Genomic DNA, 17,906 nt, shown 5'->3' on the forward strand with positions numbered 1-17,906 from the left:
TCCAAGACCACACAAGTTAAAAGTATGATTTTGTTTTTAACGGAAAGGAATAAGTATTAGTATAAGGCATTCTGCATAATATCCTATTAAATAAATAAATAGACATTTAAGACCAAAGTCTCTTTAAAGAGCTGGGCTAAAAAAGAACCCCAACATTTCTATAATCAAAGATGAATGCATGTGCAGTGATGTTATAAGCCCTGGAACTTACTGCATGACGGATCAGAGTGTAGTTGGTTGCTTTGGGTTTTGCTATTGTCAAGAACTGAGTTTAGAGATCCCTGGTCTGACTTCTTCCAATAAAACCAGAGTCTTGCATTTCTTAACTACCCAATTTCTTTCAAATTGTATGATCCTGTAATTTCACAAACTAAAAAGCACTGGGAATAAACTCCTAAATTTAACGCATACAGGTTTTTCTTTCTAGATACAACAGACTTCCTTCCAAAATTATTTCATTACTCCTTCAATTTGAGATAAAAGCACTTCTAATTTTAATAACCAGTCATTTTAGTATTTGGAAACCAGTAAAAAATGAGAAGCTTGAAATTATGGTGATTTCACTCTTACCTAAAAAGCTTGTTTCATTTACAGGGAACATATCCATCAGGTCAGCAGCCAAAACCTGGCTTTCAGCGACAGACTGGGAATTGTTAGAAAACTCTTAAAATCATTTTGGAACCGATTGGAGTAGTCGAGTCTCTTGTGATGTATGAAGTAAGCTCCCTTTAAACTTGCTAGGGTGTTGAAGAAAGCTTTGCTCTGGAGTTTCCAGTCTGACAACTTAATTTCCTTTGATACAGATTTACAAATAATCCTAGTGCAGGACCAATTAGCTAAGCTCTAACGCGGGAGTTCCAAATGATGGAGAAGAGAAACAAGGTGGGACTATGAAATTTGTAGAGTGACAAGAGCAAGAATTTCCTGTTCCAGAGTAACATGAAGTCTAGGCTTAAGAGTGACCTAAAAAGCATGAGCTCACACGAAATGACTTTTGCTGCATGAGAGGGCCTGTTAGTCACCGCTTAATGCTGGTACAATGAGAAGTCCAAACAAACAGAATCATGAGTCATTAAAGTGAAGTTCACGCGTTTACCAGCACATTTCTGAAAATTACTATTTGTCATGTGCAATTCTGATGATAAAACGAGATCTACTATATACCATCTTCTAATAAGAAATAATATATTATTTTAATTTATACTTACCCTATATACTCAAGTATAAATCCATCCGAATATAAACGCTAGATACCATTTCTACCCCCCTTTTCAGGGGAAAATGATACTGAATATAAACCAAAGGTTTATAATTATATCATTCTTCCCCTTACATGTTTATGCTTATTACGCACTCGATACTGTGCTGATTGTTGAAAGTCTCATCCCCTCTGGTGGTGTCCCGCCTCCTTCTCCCTCCCCACCAGCAGAGTTTCCTGGTTGTCAACATGCCACTTCCTCCCTCTTCCCCCATCTTGAACAGGCACAACTCACCACCACCTCGGACACAGTGACAGGACCCCCCCCCCCCAGGCCTACCATGCTTCCCTGGCGGTCTAACAGCGCCTTGGGGTAGGAGAGATTCTCACTCACTCCTGCCTCTGCTCTCTCAGCGGGGAAAAAGGCTGCCAAGATTTCCAGCAGGAAATTTAATTAATAATCAAAGAAACTAACCACCCGTCTCCCACTCAGAACAAAAAAATCAGAAATTACCTATACCACTTCTTTTTTTAAAGACTTTACTGTACCAGGGAAAATCCTTGTGCTTCTAATTAAGAGGTGGGCAACCAGTCCTCAAGAGTCACAACCCAGTTGGGTTTTCAAGATTTCCACAATGAATATGTATGAGATCTAATTGCATACAACAGAAGCAGTATATGCAAATCAACCTCATGCATATTTGTCATAAAACCCAACTGGATTGAGCTACTTTTTTTCTCAAATTTCCCTGTAAACGTCCATTTACATTTCAGGGTCATCAACGTATTTTCTTTAATCTTTTATACGAACAAGAAAAAAAAACAAAAGGCTCCAAGTAGAAACACAAAAAGTGGAGTCTTAAATGGTATTCCAGTTGTGGTAATCGAGAGTGCTAAAAGTCTAGAAGAAGAGTCTCGGTTACAAAGTCTCAACTGCCCCTCACTATCTCCTCCCATGTGAGCTCCACTCAGCTGGTAAGTCCCTCCTATCCGTGCCCTTCTCTTCAACTGCCAACTCCACGCTCCGTCCCTTCTGCCTTGCTGCGCCGTATGCTTGGAACAAGCTGCCCGAATCCCTACGGTGGGCTCCATCTCTGGCAATGTTCAAGGCCCAGTTAAAAGCCCACCTCTTTGAGAGTGCTTTCAGCTCCTAACTCCTTTCACCTTGGGTTCTGTATCTTATACCCTCTATGTCATGTCTTATCTATCCAAGTTAGATTGTGCAGTAAGCTCTTCTGAGCAAGGACCGTCTATAATTGTCAAAATGTAAAGCGCTGCGTATGCCTTTCAGCACTATATAAGTGATAAGTAGGAGTAGTATAATCCCCAATTGATGTGACCTTCCTCAGGGGTTGTGTTGTCAACAAACTAGAATCAGCTGGGTCATGAGAAGATTGTCTAAGTAAAACTGGTAAATATATAAATTGCTTAAATAAAAAGCAACAGAGTTTGGTGGCTCAACGCCGTTGTTATGAAAAAAAAAGGTTTCTCACAGAGTGTTAATTTTGCCGAGATATCAAGCTTCCTGCGTTTCTCCTTTCCCTACGAATGCATAAGTTCTCTTTTATCCCACAGTGTGCCCTGACTTTAGAATATTATCTAATTGTAATGAGGTGTGATCCTTATACTAAAAAATGGTAAGAAACAAAAAAACTCATAAATATTTGAGAAGTGAATCCGTGAATTCCATTAATTCAAAAGTGTATCATATTCATTAAACAGTAAGCTAATTATTACATATATCACCTTACCAAGAATGGTTCAGTTATAAAATTGACAAGAAAGCTAACTCCACATTTACACATACAGTTTGAGAACTGAATTATCATATTATTTCAGACTTTAAATAGCATCCAACTATGCAACTCCTCAGTGATTAGAACTACATAAGCCTTTTCTCATATGTCACACAAGGGACAGCAGCCAATAATCGCCAGCAACATTTTCTGAACACTCTTTTTAGTCCACTTAAATATGCCGAAATAAAGGTAAGTCGAAAAGAGAAAAGTGCCATTTGAAGTTCACTTAAGCTAGCTTACAAGAGAATTAATCTGTCACTGAGTGCAAACTGCCATCTGTATACCCCGGAAGGGAAAAGCTACGTCGTCACTTCTGAAAAGGATCACTACCTGTCTCCAACAATAAAAGAGAAAGAATTGAATATTTTGCAGAAGCAAAACACTTCCTATTGCTATTAACAACTTTCTGCACTTTGAAATAATGTATCCAACCCAAACGCACAGAAAATAGTTTCAGAAAATCAAACCGTCTTAACAGGATAGACGATTCTTTGTGTGGTCGGAGCACCAAAGAGCAAGAACAGAAGGTACCGAGAAGTCCCTTTCACAGGGCCTCAGCCTTCTGCTTGTATTTCCAGAAACAAATTCCATCACTTCTTCTGGAAAACAAGAAGGTTACCCATTTGAAAAGGAGGAAAACCGAAATAAAAATCAATCAGATTAAACGACAACCTTCTTCAGTCGAACTCTGCAGCTTTGATGAAATGGGGAATTCTCCTCCGGGGAATCACAGAAATGAATTCCTCCTCCATTCAATGGCATAGCAAGGGAGGATGGTGCCCAGCATTGCCATGCCATGTGCTCCCCCACGCATACCTCTTGAAATGGCACGAGCAGCGCCCTCCACCTGCCTCAGCATCCTTCTGACATCACATCCTCATCCCACGGCCAGGAAGTGACATCAGAAGGGAGCCAAGGCCAGTACGAGCAACAAGCAAAAGATGCTCCTCGCACTGGCAAAGAGGTACTCGGGAGGGGGAGGGGAGAGGTGCTGGTGCTCCCCACGAAGACAGCACCCAGGGTAGTCCACACAACCCGCCCGCCCACCCTTACTACACCACTGCTTCCATTGCTGGCTTTACTTCCTAACCATCCTTTAATCACCACAACCATGAAATCAAGCCACCATGTAGTAACATCTATTTGGTGGTTTCTATTAGCCTTAATCCTGTCCTGACCAACCAGTAGGTTTTCAGTTTACCAGTTTGCTTACTTTGGATACTGCTAAGTTCTTCACTCCCTTAGGCAACCATTAAGAACTGCTTCTATCAACTGAAGCAGCTACAAAACCTCTCTCCTTCATTTGCAAATACACAGTCAAGTCACATTATTACGACCACCTGCTAATAACCACCTCTAGTAGCATGGATGGCAGCCAGATGCCTTGGGAGTGACTCAGCAAGATGCTGGATGGTTGCTAGAGGTATCTGGAGACATACAGCTGACTGGTACGTGGTGGTGGATCCAGTCGTCGAATATGTCAATTGATCACGCGACACCTCTCCTTAAGAAAGCGCATTGGCTCCCAGTAGTTCACCGTATAATGTATAAACTAAGTCTGTTTACTTTCAAATCTTTGCAATACAAAACTCCTGCTTTTATTTATAAATTACTGATTCCCTACACCTCAAATAGATTATTGAGATCAAACAATCAACATTTATTAATAATTCCCTCACTTAAAATCATTAATACATGGCGGCAATTCATTTTTTCTGTCACAGCCCCCCAAACATGGAACTCACTCCCTATCTATTTAAGGGAAGAACGTGACTTGGACAGATTTAAGAGCAAATTAAAAAGCTTTCTTTTTAAGGATGCATTTGATAATTAGAAAGCCTGACTAGGAGCCTTATTTCAATTGCATTTCTTTACTTCTCTGAAGTACATGATCTCTCCCTTCCCAGTGTAGTTTCCCATATATGTTTTATTTACTATCAAACAACTTGTATTTCTCTTCCCTTCTTTCCTTTTGTTTTAATATGTTTGTAATATTAGTTTTTAATATGCCTTACAAGATTTAGTTTGTGTCATCTGTTTTGTTGTCCCCTAAATTTTGTAATTTTACTGATTTGTACATCGCTTAGAACTTTGAATAAGCAATCAATCAAATTTATATTAAACTTGAAACTTGATGTGGTCCCAAATGTGCTCGATTGGGTTAAGATCTAGGGAAGTAGCTGGAAGTCTTGGTCATGCTTTGCAAACCACTCACAAACAATTCTGGTGTTATGACATGTCACATTGTCTTGCTGAAAGATCCCATCAGCCAAAGGGAAGATATACGCGGGTAAGGCTAGACTCAAATAGGGCACTGGTTTTTCACCTAAGGGCCGCCGCGTGAGCAGACTGCTGGGCACGATGGACCACTGGCCTGACCCAGCAGCGGCAAATCTTATGTTTTTAGTAAACACGTTATGGGTGTACTTGATCGACAAGGATGCAGAGCTACCCATATCGGTTGAGAGTGCCTTCTAGAGGTATCAAGGGACACAGACCATACCAAAAAAACTACTACTACTACTCCTCTAGTCCCCAGCTCAAATGAGCTTACAATCTAAACAGAAAGGACATAACAAACGAGATGCCAAGGTGGGGGGATATAGTTAGGGGGATGGTTAATCTGCTGGCTAAGGTAAGGGAAAGGGCATGACAGACAAATTCAGGTAGTTTATTCCAGACATACTGGGAGGTGAGATGAAAGGAACGAAGTCTGGAATTGGCAGTAGGGAAGAGGTCCAAGACAGACCACTAGCAGGACAGCAGCAGATGAGAACCCATTAACGTATACACTAAAGGTGCGATGAGAAAGAAAGGAGGCAAACCAGGAGAGGACAGATTCACAGAATCCAACAAGGATAGTATATCAAAGAGCAAACAGTGAGTATCAAAGGTAGCAGACAGGTCAAGAAGGCTGAGGATCCTTAGATCTGGCTAGGAACAGGTCACTGCAGACTTTGGCGAGGGCAGTCTTTGTGGAGTGTAGGGGGGTGAATGTCTGATTGTAGAGGATCAAGAGTCTGTCGAGATGAAAGGAATTCGAGGCAACGACAGCATGCTCGAGTAACATGGATAGGAAAGGGGAAAAGGGAGATAGGGCGATAGTTGGACAGGCAGGTGGGGTTCAGTGAGGGTTTTTGAGAATCAGCATAACCATCGCATGTTTGAAAGCATTGGGGACAGCTGCAGTGGAAACAGACAGGTTGAGGATATGGCAGATGGGAGGGACAACAGTATGTGAGATGGGATCAAGTAGAGGGATGAGAATAGGGTCTGAGGGGCTTGTAGTAGGTTTGGCTGAGGACAGAAGTTATGTAGTTTCTTCCTCTGTGAATTCAGAGAAGAATAATTGGTGGTAGTGGAAGGAGGGTTAAGAGGGTGGAGACCAGGCAAGAGGAGAATGTGTGGGTGCTTCCTGAGTTGTTTGGGCAAAGTAAAAAGAGATAGTATGAGCCTGAAGGTCCAGAAAGTGGAAGGTGGAAAGGGGAGAAGGATGTGACTTTGCAGCAAATTCAAGGGTGATCTTATGAACCTTGTTCTTATTCAAATATTGTCTGGAGAGAAAGAGGTATGGAGGGGTCGGAGGGGGGACACTTTGAGGAGGGCGTTCAGTGTGGCAAAGAGATGGCGGGGGTTGGGAGCTATAGTAGTCTCGTTTGACCAATATAAGAGCAGAATTAAAGAAGGCAGGCATAAATTTAAAGTGAAGGAAGTCAAAAAACCGAAACCAAACTGCAGAGGAATGTACAAGGTGCAGGAATTTAGTCAATAAAAATCATAAAAACATAGATAGCATAGATAAAAATAAATATAATAGATATATCCCAAAACTGGTCCTTGTATTCGTGTGGACCAGACCCAACACGGTCCGTGTTTCAAAAAACACTTCTTCCTCAAGGGTCCTACGAGAAATGGTATAATGGACAGGTGTAAGTAACAGGGTACAAAGATCATGCTGTACCAATAATGTGTAAGTGGTTCTGTGAATGATGTGAAACATAAGAGCAATAGTGAATGCAGGAGCAATGTGACAACAGAAAATGTAAAATGAAGGTAATGGAGAAAGAAAGTCAAAAGATAATTTTGTATAGAAAAAGTGTATGAAGGAGATGATGGAGTATCTGGTAAAGAGAATTAAGAGATAGGGACTTGAACACTCAAAGGAAAAGCATCCTAGGATGGCAGTAAAATATTGCTGTAAAAGCCACTCAAGTGTCTGTGAAGCAAATAAAAGATGAGGGCTAGACAGAAAAGCATGCTATGATACAATATTATGTGACCGACCCATAGAAACGGAAAATAAGATAAAGAGAATGAAAATAAATGTGTGTGTGTGTGTATATATACACACACACACATATATATATATATATATATATATATATATACACACACACACACACACACTCACGTACCTGGATATTGGTATATAGAATGGCAAAAAAACAGATTGGATAAAACAAACAAAATCTGAGATCACGTGATGCTGTGAGCTGGTCGGCTGTGAGTTCGATCGGCTCCGGATCCCTGCCCCTCATCCGGCATAAAAACCGCACCTCGCATTAGCGATTCTGCTCCCCCTTTTGCCAGCAACGGGTCAGTACTGCATGGACAAGTTTTTAAGCTCTCCGGGGGCACGGATGGCGGCGAAATCGGGGAAAAAAGAGCGCGAAAAGACGCGGCCCGGGGAGGATAAAATGGCGGCCGCGCCTCGTGCTGAGGCGGCGGCGGCGACAGCGGCGACAGTGGCATTTACCCCGGAGATGCTCACAGAGCTCCACAATGTGGTTCTACAGGCGCTGGGGCCGAGGATGGAGCTTATTTCCAGCCAATTAACCAAACTGGAGTCTCTGCTGGAGGACAACTCGACGAGGGTGACTGAACTGGAGACGAGGGTCTCGGCGGTGGAAGATGGGGCCACGGCAATGGAATCCACAGTGGCCTCCCTCACCAAGCAGCTACACTCTTGTCAAGACAAGCTTGAGGACTTAGAGAACCGTTCTCGCCGTGGGAACCTGCGCTTTATCGGACTCCCAGAAACCATCTCTGATACAGCGTTATTATCTGTGGTGGAGTCGTGGCTGGCTAGTGAGCTCCCCATGCCATCCTCACTGGGCCCAGCCCGCTTTGAGAGGGTACATAGAGTGGGTCCTAAAGGGGGTTCGGACCAGAGACCCAGAGTTATCATTGGAAAATTACACAATTATCGTCATAAAGTGGAACTGCTGAGAGCCTACCGTGCCCGACGAGAACCTCTGACTTATGAAACTTTACCGGTGCGCATTGGTCAAGATTACTCTGCTGCGCTGACTGACCGGCGCAAAGTCTTTCACCCCCTATGCGCTAAGCTGGTGGAACAAAAGAGGCGTTTTATGTTTCTTTATCCTGCAGTGCTGAAAATACACCAAAATGGGAAATGGCACGTGTTTGACTCTGCAGACTTAGCAGGGGAGTTCATTAATCGTGCAGAGTCCACGGCAGGAACTACATGAGCATAACATTCTGTCTTTATTGCAATGCTGGTATTGGGGGGTTTCACAAATTACTGCTGGTTGTTTAAATGTTGTAGGTGCAGTGTATTTCACTTTCTGAGGAGGATGGTGGGGATCGGATAGCCTCACACACGTGATTTGCTATCTTAAGCCCGGGAGGGTTTGAGGGTAGCCTTATCTTGGAGTAAGTGGGGGGATGGTAGGGATAGATTGGAAGGGGGGGTTAGGGGGTGGGTTGGGTTTGGGTAGGGGTAGGTGGGAGAGGGGATTGAGTTTTGTGCATTTGATCATAACACTCTTGTTTGCATTGTCCATTCTGATACGGTTTCTGATAATCCCAAATACTGTGCTTTTCTTGGTGACACCAACGGACAGACTTGTTTTCTATTCTCCCTGGTTTGGCTGGGAGCCGGGGAGACTCTGTAAGTGGAACTGGGCGCGTGTCTGTACCTTTCCTATTCCATGACTTCCCAAACTATTCGACTATTATCCTGGAATGTATGCGGTATAACCTCTCCTGTTAAGAGAAGTAAGATTCTTCAGCGTCTGCAGCATCATAAGGCAGATTTGGCTTGTTTGCAGGAGACAAGACTTTCTGATGCTGAACACGCTAAACTTCTTAGAGGATGGGTGGGGCAGATTTTTTGCTCTTCTTCCTCTAATAAGAAGGCAGGGGTGGTGCTCTTGGTGCGCAGGGGATTTCCGGGCAGGGTGGAACAACTTTACCGGGATACTTTGGGAAGGATTTTAATGTGTAAGGTTATTATGTCAGGGAAGGTTATCAATCTGTTAATGCTGTATGCCCCCAATCAATATGAGCACTCCTTTTTCACTTCTATCACGGGATTGGGAGTCCGAGATCCTACTAATCCTTTGATAGTGTTGGGAGATTTTAACCAAGTCCTGGACCCTAGTATGGACAGAACGGGACCGGGCTCCTCACAAAATCATGGCCCCACGAAAGGTATTCCATACTTATGCGACACTTTAGATCTTATAGACCCGTGGCGTGTACTTCATACCACGGAACGGGATTACACCCATCAGTCCCGAGCGCATCACACATTCTCCCGTATAGACTACATACTGACGTCCACTGCTTATTTGCCTATGATAGGAGCATCCGAAGTGGGTCCTATTTCTGTGTCTGATCATTGTCCTATCTGGATCGACATCTTAAGTGGTACGGATAATATGCCTGGGGGGGCATGGAAATTTCCTTCCTACCTATTTAAAAATTTGAATTTTCAAAAATATCTTACACAGAAATGGAATGACTATGAGGTTTTCAATGCACAGCATAGGAATACGCCCGTGCTCTTTTGGGAGGCTGCCAAATCTGTACTGCGGGGGGATATCATTTCCTATGTCAGTGCCCATAGAGCCCGCCTTTCCAGGGGCCTTCTTCATTTAGAGAGTGAATGTTAACGTCTGAAGCGAGCTCACCTTTCGCATCCTTCCCCTCAATCTCAGGAGGCCATGGTAGCGGCGCAGAACGCATTGAACACATTATTACATGAACGCACACAACATTACTTTCATTATTGGAAGTTTAAATTCTATAGGTTTGGGAATAGAGCGGGACGGCCTTTGGCTAACTTGACTAAACCTCACCGTCCTAATCGCCATATTTCCCGTATTTTGCTGCGATCGGGGGAGGAGCTCACAACCACTCCTGCAATATCCGCTGGCTTTCTCAAACATTATACGGAGTTTTATGCCTCCAGGGAAGGGCAGGGGGGACCGAATGCGGAGGATTATTTAATGGATGCGGGGGTACCCCGCTTGACCTCACTGGATCGTAACTACTTAAATCGTCCTATACAGGGTAAAGAACTTCAGGGGGCGGTTAAGCAGCTTAAGGGAGGTACGTCACCAGGCCCCGATGGATTTACTCCTGAGTTCTATAAACTTCTTTTTCCTTCCCTCTGTGGTCCATTGGAGGCATATTTTACGGCAGCGCTTGAGGGAGGGTCATTCCCGCGGGGGGCTAACCAGGCAATCATCACCCTAATACCTAAACCGGGCAAACTTGATACGGACATTGAATCTTATAGACCTATATCACTAATTAATGTGGACATCAAAATATTGGACAAAATATTGGCTAATAGATTGGCCACCTTATTGCCCACTTTGATAGTACAGGAACAGGTGGGTTTTGTTCAACATCGCCACTCGGTGCTAAATGTTCGTAGACTACTCACTGCTCTACAGCGCTCAAGGGATTCTGATCTTCCAGGCATACTGGTGGGGCTAGATGCAGCAAAGGCTTTTGATCAGGTCAATTGGGGATATTTATTCCAAGTGCTCACATACATGGGTTTTGAGGGGTGGTTCCTGGACATGATACACTTGCTTTACACTGATCCTACGGCCTGCATTTCGGTCAATGGTACTTACACACCTGTTTTTTCGATAGCGCGTGGGACGCGGCAGGGTAGCCCTCTTTCACCTCTCCTTTTCTTACTCTACTTGGACCCTCTCCTGCGCACTATAATGCGAGATGACATTATCCAGGGTCTACCAGAGGGTAACTCCCAACTGAGGGTTTTAGCTTATGCTGATGATCTCTTGTTAACTTTGGGATCTCCCGAACTTTCTCTTACTAGAGCTTTAGAGTTGCTGGATGAGTTTAGTATGTACTCGGGTTTGGTACTAAACAAATCAAAGTCTTCAGTTTTGCCCTTGACCCCGGAAGTGCAGACACAGTGGAGGGGACCTTTTCTTTTATCATGGGCACCGGGTCATCTTACTTATTTGGGTGTGGTTGTCTCCCCTGATCCTTCCCAACTTTATGCTCTCAATGTGGACCCTCTAGTTCTTTCCACAACTCAAAAATTGGAGAATTGGAGGAGTTACCCGCTTTCTTTAATGGGTAGAATAGCGTTGTATAATATGATAATTGTGCCCCAGTGGCTCTATGTGTTTCAAATGATACCTGTATTATTCTCCGCACGTCATGATAACATTCTGGGGAAATGTTTGCAAAAGTTCCTATGGGGTGGGAGGAGGGCTCGTATGTCTTTGGCTCATCTGGCGCGCCCTAGGGATCGCGGAGGATTTGGTCTTCGGAGTCTTCGTTTATTGTCCTGGGCGTGCCAGATGAGACATTTGAACGATTGGTACCGGGGGACTACACATTTTTCGGCTTCCACACAGGAATTGTTGCTCTGTGCTCCATATCATTTCAGTTACCTGCTACACACTTCTCACTTGCCAAGGAAGACCTCCTCAGCACGAGACTTATTTCTACTGCCTTTGCGGCGTCTTTGGAAAGTGCTTTGTAATCAGCTCAAGCTTACCTCTCAGGTTACCCCTTACTTACCATTGCGGGGTAATGGTGACTTTACAGCGGGTATGGACCCAGTTTCTTCTCAAGTGTGGACATTGCCTACTAATCAATATATTTTTCAATTGGTGCACTCCACTGGCGCCTTGAAATCATTTGAAGAACTTCAGCGAGACCATGGCTGGAGGCCTACTGATTGGTTCTCTTACCTTCAACTTTCCTCTTACATTGCCTCCTTGCCACGGGACTCTATAGCGGACCGTTGTATGGAACTTCTATCTGAAGCGCTGAGCTTATCTGCTCAGGTACCGATTCCTTTGCGATTTCATCATCGTCATCTACAGGAATGTCTGGGCGAGCCTTCCTATGACTCTTATGCTTTAAAATGGTCACATGATCTTTCCTGTGAGATAACAGCTACTATGATCCGCAGGGGGGTCTTTCGAACGGCTCGAATTTCGCACAGTGTCACTCTGTTTGAAATGAATTATAAATTTTTCCATCGTTTGTATAGATCTACTTCATATCAATATCGTGCGAAGATGTGCCTGTCTGATGGTTGCCTTAAATGTTCTCATTCTCCGTCCACCTTGGGACATCAGTTCTGGATGTGTCCTCGGATTCACGCTTTTTGGCAACAGCTGTGTGTGCATATTCAAAACATGTGGAATTACAACTTTTCGTTGGATCAACAGATGTTGTTTACCCTTGACTCTGTGCCTCTGTCAGCTCCAAAGGGGTTTAGAAGCTTTCTTGCACGCTCTATACTATTGGGGAAGAAGACTATTCTACTTAATTGGATTTCGTCTGCATCTCCGACGCTTTCGCGCTGGCGGACATTGATGATACAGCACGCCTCCATGGAGCGCCTTTGTTTTGCTAGTCTGGACTCTGCACAGGGCAGATTGTTCTGTCATTGTTGGGCTCCCTTCTGGGATACTTTAACATCTAGAGCTCGAAGTCATTTGTTAAATGTTTGACTATAGAATTTGGACTGTACTAGAGTGGACCTTTGTTCTGATTTGTTTGTTTGGGTTATGGGAGGGGGGTGGGAGTGGGTGGGATGGGGGGGAGGGCTCAAGATTGTGTTGGTGAATTTGAGCAGAATTTTGGTATTCATGACATTTGTTGTACACCATGTGCACTTGAGTGCTTGGTTCTTTTCTTATTGAAAATTTAATAAAACATACTTTTCAAAAAAAAAAAAACAAACAAAATCTATACAAATAAATAAACATCACAACTAGATTAAAAATAGATCAAAATGGTGAACAAATGAAGGTTAAACTTTTAAAAAAAAGCATGAGTGAAGTGTGGATTTCAAAACTTCCTGTCCCAAAAGCTGTATAGAATCATGCACAAATAACATTAAATGGCATGGATGACTCAATAAATGATAAACTCTATTGTTGGACTTTATTTTTCCTATAAAATCAATAAAACTGATTGAACTTAAAAAAAAAAAAAAAATGCTAGCGTATCGTCCATATGGCACTTTTTTTTTTTTTTTTAAGACATGAAGCCTATCAAGAATTGTAAAAGGCTGTCTTCCGGACCTGAGGGGTGTCGCCAATGCGCTGACAGTGCAAGCTAACTCCAAAAGTAAAAAGGCAAAATGGTGCTCAAAAGTGAAATCCCAATATGTGTGATGGATAAAGAAAGGAACTGAGCCCGAAGTAAAGGAAGTCAACATGTGTATAACAGATTAACCCCCTCTTCTATTAAACTGCTTAGCAGTTTTTAGCACAGAGAGCTGCACTGCTCCCGATGCTCATAGGAACTCTATGAGCGTCGGGAGAAGCACGGGCCATTCAGCCCCATGCTAGAAACTGCTAGCGCAGTTTAATAGAAGAGGCCCCAAGTCTTCTATTATGATTTTTTATTGTTCAATCACCAAGTTTCCTAAATCTCTTATTTTACCCCATTTGAGCTTTTCAAGAAATCTTAATGAAATACTGAAATTTTCCCCAGATGGTCTACCACACCTTGTCAGTTTCCTTAAAAAATGTTCAAGGTGAGGTTGTAGTTGAAGAGACTGAGACATCCTTGAAGAAACAATTTCTCAGCATTCAGAGAGATCTAATTTGCTCTTTCAAATGATTTTTGAACAAGATGTGAATTCAATTATGAAACAGTATTTTAGACATTCCCAAGATCTGTTCTGTGGACAGAAACTTTGGGATAGAACCAGATGTGGCCAAGGTCACACAAGAAAGGAGGAAAGCATTTCTTATGATAAGACAAGAGGTCAAAAATTAAGGAACTTCATTTTTGCTTGCTTTTCCATGCAAGTGCAGAATTATACATCAACAGACCAAGTCAATATTTGATGCTCCTGAACAACAGCAGGCTTTCCTAGATCTAAAGAAAACTTAATTGTATTCAGCTCATGTTTGTCTGAAATTCAAGGTTTTAGACAGTACTAGGCCTTTCTTTTGAGTCTTATTGCTTTACTCCTCCCTCTCTTAATATATTGGTCTAAGGAAACAAAAATGTTTCCATTATATAATTTTGTTTCAATAATTAAGATATTATTGTTGTATTAGTTGTTCAAGAATGATCTTGTACAAATTGGAATAATTCAATAAATATAGGAAAAAGAAAATGTGTTGTACCTGAATATAACATGCCTTCAGCACTACTAAAAAGGTGTGAGCTAAATTCAAATCCAAGGGCTGAAATGATTCTATTCCCCTGCCTAACCCTTCTTTCAATGACTTCATGAATATTCATTACTCCCAACTAGTCGCAACAAAAATCAACAGAATTAGAGAGATGTCTCAAAACGAACCCTGCAAAGCTGACATTTGAATATGAGCCGAGAGTTGGGCACCTTTTTATTGCACTACTGGATATGAACTTTCCTTCACACTATATTTATAAACATTTTGGTTGGCCTAATAAAAGACCACAAACTCCCAAAAGGGTTGTTTTTTGACACACATTATCTATGCAGGAAACCACCTAAAAACATATGCTAAAAAAGCAGCTTGATAGTTGTTATGAATGCAGTAGAGGGATGGAAATCTCAGTAGAAATTTCCCCAGCAAACTACTTTCAACAAAACTGGACAAAATATTTTACCTCCTCCCACACACAGCCTGCTATATACCACAAGTGCTACAGTTAACTGAAGAACAACTTGCCCATACATTTGTACTGCCAAAATCTTCCCAGAACAAATTCCTAGTATGACATTATCATGATCTGAATACTTATGAAAACTTTCAATATGGGTGACAATATTTAGCCTTATGTACACATTATAGACACATATCTACATCAGCTTATGTGCAGGCTTTGAAATGAAAGAATATACTAACTGCTGGTTTTGGAAATTAAGAACAGTAAGTACAAATATGTTTCAAAGGATTCTGTAATCTGTACAATTTCCAAGATTCAATTCTGGCTTTCCATTATTTCCAGTAACTAAGCCCAAGTTCCTCAATTAATCTCAAGTAAACAACAATATACATAAAAATGGCATATGGCATGGGATCCTTCTTATTCTGTCACATCATTCTTTAATACTAAGATAGTTACCCAACAGAAATAATCCTAAACTGACAATTAAAACTTAATTTTTCTTAAAACCATATTAATCAAAATACACAAAGATATATTTATAGACCTGTCAAAAATTCTAAGCAGATCAAAATTCAACGTATTTAAATAAAAGTCAGGTGAAACGCACATAAAAACATAAGAGCTGCCATTCTAGGACCAAAGGTCCATCAAGCCCTGTTTCCAAAAGTGGCCAATCCAGGTCACACAGTACCTCGCAAGATCTCAAAAGAGTAAAACAAGATTTTATGCTGTTTATTCTAGAAATTAACATAGAATTTTATCTAAGTCCATTATAATAATGGCTTATGGGCTTTTCTTTTAGGAAATTATCCAAACCATTTTTTTAAAACTCTGCTAAGCTAACTGCTTTCACCACATTCATTGACTGTGAATTCCTGAGTTTAACTACAAGTTGACTGAAGAGATAAATTTACACTGATACTTGTAAACAATAACATACATGAACGAACAGGTCTTTAACTACTCCTAAGTGCTTGCAAATAAACTTCAAGTTACAATTAGAACTTGTGCCACCCTCAAAAATTGCATGTGTACACACAAATAGACAGTGAGTTACAAAAGTACAATGGTCCATCAAGCTCGGTGTCTCCGACACTCAGAAATACATAGAAGATCCCTTACCTGTTGTTCAAGTTCTACTCCTATCAGGGTTTGCCCTAGGCAAATCTTCAATCTTCCATCACTCCAAACATGGGCTTGACATGCCACTCGAACACTGTGGTGCATTTAGAAATTTAGCAAAGCCTTTGCCATGGTTCTACTCAGACAACAAATAAATATTGGCACTAAAGTGACTGACTGCATTTTTATGAACTGGCTCAATGGAAGATACCATCCCTTTCCTCAAAGTGAGCTCCTTTTCCAGTACCCGCTGTCATCTTCCACCGAGCCAGTACATAAACAGGCAATCAGTCACTTTAGTGGCACACCACCGCTAACATCCCTTTCCTCAAAGTGAGCTCCATTTACCAGTACCCGCTGTCCCACCGAGCCAGTACGTAAACAGGCAATCAGTGCAGGAGTCTCAAAGTCGCTCCTTGAGGGTCGCAATCCAGTCAGGTTTTCAGGATTTCCCCAATGAATATGCATGAGATCTATGTGCATGCACTGCTTTCAATGCATATTCATTGGGGAGATCCCTGCTTTAGTGGCACACCACCGCTAACATCCCTTTCCTCAAAGTGAGCTCCATTTACCAGTACCCACTGTTACCAGTGGTGTGCCACTAAAGTGACTGATTGCCTGTTTATGTACTGGCTTGGTGGAACAGCGGGTACTGGTAAATGGAGCTCACTTTGAGGAAAGGGATGTTAGCGGTGGTATGCCACTAAAGCAGGGATCTCGAGGGCCGCAATCCAGTCGGGTTTTCAGGATTTCCCCGATGAACATGCACTGAAAGCAGTGCATGCACATAGATCTCATGCATATTCATTGGGGAAATCCTGAAAACCCGACTGGATTGTGGCCCTCAAGGAGGGACTTTGAGACCCCTGCACTGATTGCCTGTTTACGTACTGGCACGGTGGAAGATGACAGCGGGTCCCACTTTGAGGAGAGGGATGTTAGCAGTGGTGTGCCATAAGGTTCAGTTCTTTTAACGTTTTGCTAAGGTTTGTCTCTCTGTGAACATCAACATCAGGTGCCACAGGGCAGACATGGGCAACACGAGGAAGGACCCAGCAGAGCTGGAATCTGGCCCTTGAAAGTGAATGGGCTGCAAACTACAGGAGGAGAGGAGCTGGTGAAGGGATGGCGCTAGAGAAGGAGCCAACGGGGAGTTTTCCTTCAATGAGAAAACGCGACGCCACCCACCTGCGCTGCCGATTTCCATTCATGGAGGTCGCTGGCCGGTGCCGGGATGAGGGGGGGGAGCCGCCGGCGGACGGGTGGGGGGACGGGGGCAGCCGTTAAACCACCGCCGCCTCCGCGCGCCGGCTCCCGCCTCCTTCCCTGGCGCTCGCCACCGGCTCCAGCTCTCGCCCGTCCGCCGCGTCTACCGAGCAGAGGAGCCCCGGAGGCCCCCGGGCCGGAACTGGCGCGCGCGAGCCGCCGAACTCCGAAAGCAACGGCCCGGCCCCTGCCAGGAAATGACATCACTTCCCCCCCCCCCCCCCGCGCGAGACGTCGCCGCCGGCGACCTCGACGCTCATTGGCTCCCGCCGCCGCGCGCTGCTCCCACGCGCGCGATGGCCAGAAGGCTCAGCCCGAGGAGCTTCGTGGCGACGGAAAAGGCCAATCGGGGTTCCACGCTGAATATGCATGAGGAGATTTGCATATTGATGGCTCTACCAACTACAACGTCAGTCCTTTCTTGACCTCTTCAAAACTTGCCCAAAAGTAACATATTCGGCGCAGTGGTTAGAGCTCCAGCCTCAGCACCCTGAGGTTGTGGGTTCAAATTCCGCGCTGCTCCTTGTGACCCTGGGCTTCATCCCGCCATTGCCCCAGGTACATTAGATAGATTGTGACAGGACAAAAATGCTTGAGTACCTGAATAAATTAATGTAAAACCGTTCTCAGCTCCCCAGGGAGAATGG

The 17,906-nt window shown here is 43.3% G+C and overlaps 1 protein-coding gene across 2 annotated transcripts in view; it reads right to left on the reverse strand.

Moving 5' to 3' along the window:
* The window catches only part of AGO3 (argonaute RISC catalytic component 3), a 125,829-nt gene extending 108,390 nt beyond the window's left edge, over positions 1-17,439 (reverse strand). For both annotated transcript variants that reach the window (XM_033956433.1, XM_033956431.1), the window contains exon 1: positions 17,182-17,439. In XM_033956433.1, coding sequence (XP_033812324.1) covers positions 17,182-17,200 — 19 coding nt within the window. In that variant the 5' untranslated portion in view covers positions 17,201-17,439. The remainder of the gene's footprint in view (positions 1-17,181) is intronic.
* Positions 17,440-17,906: the final 467 nt, after the last annotated feature.

The sequence above is a fragment of the Geotrypetes seraphini genome, chromosome 8, assembly GCF_902459505.1.
Source record: "Geotrypetes seraphini chromosome 8, aGeoSer1.1, whole genome shotgun sequence".
In the NCBI taxonomy this organism is placed as follows: Eukaryota; Metazoa; Chordata; class Amphibia; order Gymnophiona; family Dermophiidae; genus Geotrypetes; species Geotrypetes seraphini.